The following is a 9,502-nucleotide window of genomic DNA, read 5'->3' on the forward strand; positions in this document are numbered from 1 at the left end:
GTGTTGCTGTGGCAACACCTCACTGTTGTCCCCCCGTGGCACCTTGACACCCCACCGGGACCAGGCTGGCCCCACAGCGCCAAGGGCATGGGGACCCCCAGACCCTGCCCAGGCAGGGTGACGTGCAGCATCAGGGCCCCGCATCTGCCACCCCATGATGGGGACCCTTTGGGGACCCCCAAGCCAGCTCCAGCCCACGGGGTGTCCCTGCGGTAACGCCCTGTGTCCCCCAGGGCCGTGAGGCAGCCCCCAGCACTGCCCCATATCCCCACAACCCCCTGTCCCCCACACAGCCCCTTGTCATGTCCCGCCATCCTGCCCGCAGGCTGGCTGGGTCTGGCACACCAAGGGGTCCGTGTCGGGGACGGCAGATCCCCAGGCTCAGCCCTGTCCCCACTGAGGGGGCTGAGGCACGTGGCAGGGGCTGGCCAGGGGTCAGAGCTGGCAGCCCCGGGCACAGCCCCGAGCAGGGACGGCATCTGCTGGTGGCCAGGAGCCTTGTGCAAGCACCTGATGCCCGCCGGAGCACGTCCCCTCCCTCAGAGCTGCTCACCGTGGCCCCGTAGCACCTACCGCCAGCCTGGCTGCCGCCCCAAAGCCGGGGCATTGCCTGTGCCACAGGGCTGAGCCTGCAGCACCTGTGCTCTGGTCATCCCCCCGCTCCCACAGAGCCACGTGCCCCAGCCAGCAGCTCCCCCAGCACACACGGACCCCCAGGACTGCTGGGCATGGCCCCTCCTCAGGCGGTGACACAGCTCCTGAGACCCCAGGGAGAAGGAGCAGGGCGTCCTGCAGCCCCTGGGAGCAGGGCCAGCCCTGGCCCGAGGAGCTAGCTCCCACGGGACTGCCGTCGGCATCTTTTCCCATCACCGTGGAGAGTTTCTAGAAGGGGACAGCCCACTGCCCCTGTGCTGCCGTGCCTGCCGGCTGCTGGGGCTCTGGCCGCACCCAGGGCTGAGGGCAGAGCCTCCACTCACAGTGGGTGCCTGCGGAACACGGCACCCACCCTGCACCGGGCTGCGGGACAGGGCAGGCAAGACGTGAGTGGCTTGGAGGAAGCTGCCCCTGCCCCTCACCCCCGGGACCCTGCTGGGGCCGCAGCGAAGGCTGGGGCTGGGGGACCCCTCCCTGCCGTGGCCTGGCACTGCCCACGGTGAGCGTCATCCCCGTGTGCACCCTGACGGCTCCCCGCACAGCACCAGGCTGCGGGCAGCACAGCCTGCACCCCCACACCCCCAGGGTACATCTCAGGCAGCACGACCTGCGCAACACACACACACGCGTGTGCACACACACTCACAGATGCACTCTCACACACACACACGTGCACGCCTCGGCTGCCTGCCAGGAGCCGCCCGTTCCCAGCGACCGGCAGAAGGAAGGCGCTGCCACCAGCCCAGCAGCCCACACGCCCCGGGGCAGACGGGCCTGGGGGGCAGAGGCCGGACTCAGCTGCAGCGCGATTCCCTGGCTGTGGGGCTAAACCCAAGGTGCGGAGTGGGGCCGGAGCGTTAAATCGCCACTCGCCGCCCGACTCGGCCTGCCCGAGCAGCGGCACCCCTGCGGCTGCAGCCAGGCACCCCGGGGCCGCGGCGCCTCGCAGGAATACTCCCACTTTATCAAGGGAACTGAGCACCACAAATTGGTCTTCTAAGTAGATCCTGCCCGATGCCATCCCCTCTTCCCACCGCTTAATTCAATGATACAACACATACCTCTCTTTCTCCCACCATTTAATCTAATTATAAGCACCGTATCCGAGTCACAGGGAAAATAAACCCTTGCTGAGTTCAATTTTTATAGGTAAACAGCCTGATTTCTCTGGCCTGCGGCCTCGTTCCCTTGCAAGGGCACCCCCCCGCCACCTGCCTTCCACACTTCTCCTGCGCCGCCTCGCCGCCCTCACCCCCGTGGTTTGTTATTAGTCTTTATAAAAATCGCCTGTTTATAGAATGATTTTTGTATGACATTTCATTAGAGTTTGAGCGACTGCTTCGCCTCTGGCTTTACAGCACCCAAGCCAAGAGAAAAACAAGGCAGAGGCTGGTGGGGTTGGGCTGCAGGCCCCCCGTACGTGCTCCTCGGGCTCAGGGACACGGTTGCAGCCCCCAGGACAGCCCCGGACGAGGTTTGCGGCATGCGCCCAGGCACAGGGAATAGTGCCGGGCTCCGCGGCAGCCGGCCAGCAGCCTGCCCGGGCCGGGGAGGAAGGGGGGTGTGCACCATACAGAGCTCGTCCCGCACCAGGCCGGGAGCCTCGCCGGGCGCAGGAAGAGCCGGCCCTGCCCGGCCCATCGGAGCAGGGAGCCAGCCGGCTGCAGCTCTCCGTGCCGGAGCACGGGGCCACAACCCACAGACGAGCTGCTCGGGGGCTGCTGCAGTCCGATTGCGCCGGCAGCGTGCGGCCAGCTCCCAGCATGTCGGGGCAGCTCTTGCCCACGCACGCAGCCCCGTCCCGCTCTCCTCACACCACGCACCGCTCCCTCCCTCGGGCGGCCCCGAAGTGCAGGGGATCCCCCAACCGGCAGGCTCCGGCCAGCCGGCTGGGACAGGTTGCCTTCCTCCAGCGCTGCCAGCCCCAGTGGAGCCCCTTCCCATCCCCTCGGGATGCACGGACCCAGGGCACACAGCTCCAGATGCGCTCAGGGCTTCCAGCCAGGGCAGCCCCGCTCGGCTTCACGCTCCCCAGACACGGGGCACACCACGGGGCCCGTCCTGCAGGAAAAGTCGAAGGAGAGGGGCCATGATAGCGATAACCGTCACCTCTTGCCGCTGCTCCCCCGAGGGCACTCACTCCCTGCAGGCCGCGGTGAAGTGGGGCCTGGCAGCGCCGGGGCGAGGGAGCGGGAACGGGGGGCGGCTCCAGCAGAGTCGGCAGCAACAGGGGCCAAGGCACCATCCCGCTGCGGCAGAACCGGGCAGCGCGCCCCGGCACGCGAGCGCCCTGGGAATGTTTTGGTGATGGGAGGTAAACAGGGTTGTGGCTCAGCGTAAAGAGATGCACTTGAGGAGAAATTCTAGCAATGCTAAGTATAGTTTAAATGCCATTAAAGCAGGGGAGGGAAGAGGATACGAGTGTATTAATAGTCTCAACATTTAAATCTTTGGTCCAGCGACAGCTCCTAGGATGCTGGCTCGCAGGAGGGCTGCCAGAGCCCAAGGGCATTGTGCTACCGGCATGCAGCACCAGGCTGCACATGCTTGCGGTGAAATTAAGAGCCCAGAGCAAGTGCAAGGGCAAGATCCCTTCTGGAAAAAAAAAAAATAATAAGAGGTGGCTTCTGCTGTCTGCGTTACTGCTCCTTAGGACTTGGTCAGGCCTGAAAAGGCAAGGAAAGCCCTGGCCTTTATTGCCAGCGCTGAAGTCTCAAATGGAAAACACAGGGCTTCAGCCACAAAATAGGAACATTTTGGAAGTCTAAAAAAGGGAAGAACAAGGGCCCTGCCCCAGCAAGGCTGCGGGCGCACACGAGCCAGCGCCGACAGAACAGCAGGCACACGCGGCTTGCGGGCACAGGCAGCCGAGGAACCAAGGGGAGATCGGGCAGGGAACAGCCCTCCGGGACGCTGCGGCTGAGACAGCCCTCTCCCGGGCCTTCGCAGCACCGCACCGGGCACGGCCCACCAGCACCGTCACGAGCAGCTGGGCAGTGTCCCGCACGCCGCTCCACCGCCAGGCACAACCACTGCGGCGAACAGCGGAGGGATCGGCCCTGTGCCCGGCCGAGGCAGCCGCGGAGCAGGGGCTGTGGCGGGCAGCGTCACACGGAGGCAGACCCAAAAGGACACCAGCTTTTATTTACAACACTCCTCAAGTGACAGACAACAGAAAAAAAAAGAAAAGGGAACAGTATAGCTCAACGACTCAACAAAGGAAAGGTAATGGCAGCCACAACTCCCCCCCAAACCCCTCCCAAAGCCCACTGGCACTGGGCAGAGCCCCCGGCAGCCCCCTCCCCACCGGCTCGGAGCACAGGCGGGCAAGGGGCTGCTCCCACTGCTCCCCATGATCTCCTGGGGGCACAGAGACGCGGCTGGCACGGCTGCTCTGCTCAGACGAGTGAGGATGGCACAGTCGCTCTCCTTCGCTGAGGCGATGATGCAGAAACCGCCCGAGCCTTGCCAGGAGTGAGGGTCCCAAGAAAGCCCCCCCCCGGGGGCGAGTTACACCGACTACGGCAGCCCCCACGCAGTGACATTTCTGCCAGCTGTGGAGGCCAGATCTCTCCCAAGGGTGCACGTCTGGAAAATGGTGTTAGTATAGAACAGGACGGCGCTGCTCAGGCAAGGATGCCAACCAGCTTCTTTCCGCACAGTCAACACCAGCCGCCCCCCACTGCCGCTACCTCCCGTGGAGCTGCCAGAGCACTGAGGCCGGGGGGGCTGAATGCGGCCCAGTGCCGCCCTCCGAGCACCTCTCAGGTGCCTGGGGCCAGTGCTGACACCCCATCTCTCTCCCTCCGCAGGGAGAGTGGAGCAGCTCCATCTCCAGCACTACAGGGATCTGGCCCAATCTAAGCACAAGGAAAATCCAGCCTTGGATACGGACCCACGAGCTCTGGCAACACTGATGAGTCCCAAGCACTAGCAACCCAGGTACAAATTAAGCCCTCCCACAAGGGAGCAAGGAACAGCCACTGTGACCTGCCCAGCAGTCAGCTGCACGAAGGGTGTTGAACTGGGGTTGCCTGTCTGTCCCGAGGCGCAAGGACAGAACCAACTCTCCTTCCTTCTGCCCCTGGCCCGCCCCAGCAACTGTGGATCCGTGGTGCACAGAAGGGAGCGGAGAACTAGCGCTGCCTCTACTGACAACACAGCCCCTCTGCTCTGCCCTGCCACGCACCAGAGCCCAGGGAGCCCACATACTCAACGCACCAGGGGCAGAGATGGAAGGAGAACGGGAGATCTGTGAGCCCAGCATGAAGTGGGGAAGGACAGCTTGAGGCCAGAGAAAGCTATGAGTGAGGGGCTGGAATCCTTTGCAACAGGCTCTGGGCATCCTCAGTGAGCCCCTGAGCATCTTTGATTTCAGGTAGCTTCAGAGCCAGCCCCAAAGCTGACTGGCTCTCCCGCGGGCTTTTGGGAGTACAGACCAGAGGAGGAAATCAACACAAAATCTCAAATTAAATCTGCTTGAGGACCTTAGGAGACCAGCCGATCCACAGGGAGGACCCGCCTTAGGACTTCTTTGCATCCTGTGTGTTCCTCCTCTTCAGATCACCCAGGTCGACAGGTTTAAACGCTGCAGGGATGACAGGAGAGACTTTGGCGGCAGAGGCCGCATCGCAGCCCTCTCCCAGCCCGCGCAGCATCCCTGGGGCTGGCCATCCCCTCCGGCAGGAGCCGGGGGAGGGTGCCCCCCGCCCCCCTCACCTTTGAGGCTAGGGTTCGGCATCTTCTCCACGTACTCCTCGACCAGGCCGCGCTCGGAGCCCATCTGGCTGCGCAGGTCACGCTCCACACACTGCCAGGCTACGGGGACACGCGGGTGAGGGGGCCGCTCGCCTCAGGCGGTGCCTGGGCACAGGCCCGGCCACAGCCGGGGCCCCCCGAGCCCCGGGGCCCCCCCGAGCCCCGCGGCCTCCGCCGCCGCTCACCCTCGTAGATGAAGCGCACGTTCTCCTCGTGGGCGGGCGTGAAGATCTCGCTGCCGGCGCCGGGGGAGCGCGGGCCGCCGCTCCGCTTGCCGTTGTAGACCACGCGGGACACGGGGGAGCTGAAAGCGAAGCGCGGGGCTGAGCCGGGCCCGGAGCCGCGGCTGGGCCCGGGGCCGGGCGGGGCTCACCTGGCCATGGCGTCGTCGGGGCGGCGGCGGCGGCTCGGCTCGGCTCGGCTCGGCTCGGCTGCGGGGAGAAAGGAGAGGGCGGCCAGGCCGGGGCTAGGCCGCGGGCCGCCCCCCGCCCGTCGCCATGGCAACGCGCGCCCCTCACCTGGGCCCGGCTCCCGCCTCCGTTCGCCCTCGGGCCGCGACGGAAGCGCCGCAGCGCGCAGGCGCGGCCCCGCCCCCGCGTCCGTCCCGACCCGTGTTGGCCCCGCCCACGCCCCGCCCACGCCCCCGTCCCGGCGTCGCCCCCGCCCCGTCCCTGCCCCGGCCTCAGGCGCAGCCCCGGGCCCGGCCCCGGCGCAAGGACCGACGGAGGCGGTGTGCGAGATGCTTTATTGGAAAAGTACAAAGTGGTTCCCGAGACGCGGTACCGAGCGAGCCCCCGCCCGGCCGCCGGCCCAGGCCCAGCCCAGGCCCGGCCCTCGGGCCCAGCGCAGCCCCGCCGCCCCGGCCCCTCGAGGCCTGCTCCTCGCCTTGCCCCGCTTCAGTCCATCGTGGTGGCTTGGAAGAGCTCCACCAGGTCCTTGTACTCGGGGTCGATGAGGTCCGAGGGCTTCTCCCCGGCGTCGGTGGTAGCCTCCAGGCTGGCCCCCAGGGAGATGAGGTACCTGCAGGAGACAGGGAGCTGAGGCGGGGCCCGTGGCCTGCGGGGCTCCCCCAGGCCCCGCTGCCGTGATGCCCGGGCGCAGTCGCAGGGAGCTTTAAGGCCCGGGCAGTCCCGCATGTGCCGCAGGTACCGGGCGCCCTCATAGGAGGAGACGCCCAGAGCCCGGTCCAGCCCCGGCGCTGTCAGCTATGGCTCTCGGGGCTCTGCAACGCAGGGGTGACCCGTCGCAACCCAGGCGAGGTGCGCCTCACCTGGCTATATCAGCATAGCCATCGCTGCAGGCCATGTGCAGGGGCGTCCACCCATTCTCATCCTTCTGGTGGATGTCAGCACCGTATTTAACCAGGAGCTTGACGCAGTCCAGGTTTCCAGTAAGCACAGCTTCGTGGAGGGCTGCCATGCCTAAAAGGAAAGGATTTGTTAGCCCTGGACTGGGGGAGAAGCCTTTAAATGCTGGGCTTACAAGTGCGAGTTGTCCACAGCCCAGGAAAGAGGGGTGCCAGCAAACCCTCATTATCAGGGAGTTGAGTTTGGGGAAAGAAACAAAGACTGAGGAAGCAAGAGGAGCTGCCACAGGTTTCTGTTCCTCTTCTACAGCATAAATACCCTCTCTCTCTAAGGTGGTGTAGCACCCACCTCCCCACTGGGCCAGGCAGGACAGGTGAAGGGAGGAGGAGCTGCCCTCTCCTGCAGAACTCCCGGCCAGCGGCCTGCCCCAAGTCTCGGCCAGGACTCACATGGGGACACGAGAAGAGTGTTTCCGGGGTCCTGCTCTGTCCAAGTTTTGGAAGCTCCTTACAGAGCAAGTAATGAAGCAATCACTATAGATAGGAGGAAGTCCGGGGCCATTTGAGACCCTGTCTCCGTGGCCATGTGACAGCAGAAGCTGAAGCCAAAGCACGAGAAAGGGACAAATCTGAGCTCTGCACCAGGCAGTACAGATCAAGACATTCCATAAACAGTGGCTAGTGAGGTTGGGCGCAAACATAGCACAATACCTTCCCCACATAAATGCTACAAGTCCACAGATCCACATGTGCGAGAAAGAACAGTGTTCGTGAGAAATGGACAGAGACAGGAATAAAATGCAGAGCCTTGCTTCTCCCTGCTCTTCCCCCAAGCTGGGGCAGAAGGCAGGAGCCCCACCGTCCCGTCCAGAGCTCCACAGATCAGCCTGTGCTCACGGCTCCTTTTCTAGGTCCCACCACACCGCAGGTGCACCATCATGCCTTGAAGGGACCCAGGGGTAAGCCTCCCCGCCTCCCACAGCGTGCGCTGACCACGCTGTTGAGGGGAGATGTTGGGGCACTGACATGGGGCTCTCTTGGGCCCTGCTTGGCGATGTTGGGGGTGGTACTCCTCACTAGGGAGGAAAATGACTCGATTCCAACCTGTCACCCTGCTGAAGGCGGCCCACATCCTAGCTTTAGCTGCACGGCTCGCTCTCGTCTCCCTTGCAGCCCAGCTGAGCCGTGCCGCTGCGCAGATTCCAACTCTGCCAACCCCGGCAGCACTCACCGGAAGGGTAGATGGTGTCCAGCGTCACCTTCCTGGCACGTATGAATCTGCCCACCTGCTCCAGGTCCCCCTGCCTGATGTGGTCCTGAAAGACGACGTCATTGGGGAAGCGCACAGTGCGTGAGGCTCTCAGTCTCTGGGCGTACCGACTGTACCGGGGCATTGAGACTGGGTAATAGTCCTTCATGCTGATTGCAGCCTTCAGACGCTGCAGAGGAAGAGGAGCAGAGGCATGGAGGCTGTAGGAGCAGCCGGAGTTGCTCAGTGCTCGGCCCTACCACTCGCTAGCCTTGAAGCACTGCTTTCTCCTCTTCTCTCCCTCAGGTCCCTCCTTGCTACGGAGGTGTGATGGCACCCGCACCGCTGCGCTCTCTCCGTGTCCGCAGTGAGTGCGAGTCCCCCTTGCTGGTAGGGAAGCAGCGGCCGCCAGGCTCTCCCTACACTCCCATGCCGCATGCAGGAGGTGGCACTGGGCACACGCAGTTCACCCGCAGGCCCTTGGCCCAGGACTGATGGTTCTCCAGGCGCATCGCGTTATATAGGCTCCCGCGGGCTATTTTGAGGACATGCAGCTCATGCTATTTGCCATGATACTTTGTAATCGAGCTGCCCAGGCCCGCAGCCTCCCACTTTTGGGCAGAAGTTGATGTCTCATCTTACCACCCACCTGTTGATATGGGGGTCAAATCTACTGTTGCTTTTGCATGGATAGCCCTTCAGAGGAGCCCAAGGGCCTGAAAACAGAACTTCCCAGCAGCAAGCCCTCACACACACACACACACGCACGCGTGCCAGGGAAAAGACACAAGCACGATCACCAAGCAAGAGGAACCAGCTGCTCATGTACTGACCAGCCAGCGCAATGCAGACGTGTCAGAGCTACGGTGCCAAATACATTCAGAGCTAAGTCACTCTCCTGTAGTTGCATCAGACGACTTGAAAGGAGCAGAATGAGCTGTGCTGCCCAGCACGACTGCAAGACAGCGTACAGCTAAGCATGGAGAACACCACCAGCGTGTTGGATATTATCAGTGCCCTTGCGAGGACAGAGGTGCTGCTGGTGCTCCTGATGCAGGCGCAGAACCAGAAGCCTACAATGCCAGTCCGTGGTGTTCAATATCCTACTTCAAACTCAGAACCAGCTGCTACGTAAGGGCAGGCTTCTACAGAACAACCTCAGAAGAACAGCTGAAGAATAGCACCACCACCAGACAATTCCTGCATTCGTTACCCTCCAGCTGTAGCTGTCAAAGGCCCAAAATGGACCATTTACCACAGAGGAATTTTTCAGGTCTGCCATGGGTTCAAGCAACAACTGCTCCTCCATCCTTTGCCCCATCAAAGTTTGGTCATTTCAGATACACGAGCATATTGTGCTGTTTCGTGCTGATGGGGATTGTCCAGGCAGGACAATGAACTCCCCTGCGGTGCATCAGGAAAAAACCCCTGTCCTGTGTTAGGAGTCTCAGAGATTTCATTCTGCCCCTTCTGCAGCAGACCCTTGTCCTGAACCCCTGCCAGCAGTGAGGCCGACAGCTCGGTCAGCCACCCAC

At 63.3% G+C, this 9,502-nt stretch overlaps 2 protein-coding genes across 3 annotated transcripts; both read right to left on the bottom strand.

Moving 5' to 3' along the window:
* Nucleotides 1-3,778: 3,778 nt before the first annotated feature.
* Nucleotides 3,779-5,980, bottom strand: MCRIP1 (MAPK regulated corepressor interacting protein 1). 2 transcript variants are annotated; one of them, XM_076353943.1, is made up of 5 exons: nt 5,931-5,980; nt 5,786-5,843; nt 5,598-5,716; nt 5,374-5,472; nt 3,779-5,242 (listed from the first exon to the last, which is right to left on the bottom strand). In XM_076353943.1, exons 2-5 carry the CDS (start codon nt 5,791-5,793, stop codon nt 5,178-5,180), a joined length of 291 nt encoding a protein of 96 aa, XP_076210058.1. In that variant the 5' UTR covers nt 5,794-5,843; nt 5,931-5,980; the 3' UTR covers nt 3,779-5,177. The 2 variants fall into 2 exon arrangements, with proteins under 2 accessions (XP_076210058.1, XP_076210057.1); XM_076353942.1 differs by having other exon boundaries at nt 5,786-5,838; nt 5,931-5,956.
* A 160-nt stretch (nt 5,981-6,140) lies between these two features.
* Nucleotides 6,141-8,446, bottom strand: PPP1R27 (protein phosphatase 1 regulatory subunit 27). Its single transcript, XM_076353941.1, has 3 exons — nt 7,950-8,446; nt 6,683-6,833; nt 6,141-6,432 (listed from the first exon to the last, which is right to left on the bottom strand). Exons 1-3 carry the CDS (start codon nt 8,134-8,136, stop codon nt 6,309-6,311), a joined length of 462 nt encoding a protein of 153 aa, XP_076210056.1. The 5' UTR covers nt 8,137-8,446; the 3' UTR covers nt 6,141-6,308.
* Between the last annotated feature and the right edge of the window lie 1,056 nt (nt 8,447-9,502).

The sequence above is a fragment of the Aptenodytes patagonicus genome, chromosome 16 (genome assembly GCF_965638725.1).
Source record: "Aptenodytes patagonicus chromosome 16, bAptPat1.pri.cur, whole genome shotgun sequence".
Taxonomy (NCBI): Eukaryota; Metazoa; Chordata; class Aves; order Sphenisciformes; family Spheniscidae; genus Aptenodytes; species Aptenodytes patagonicus.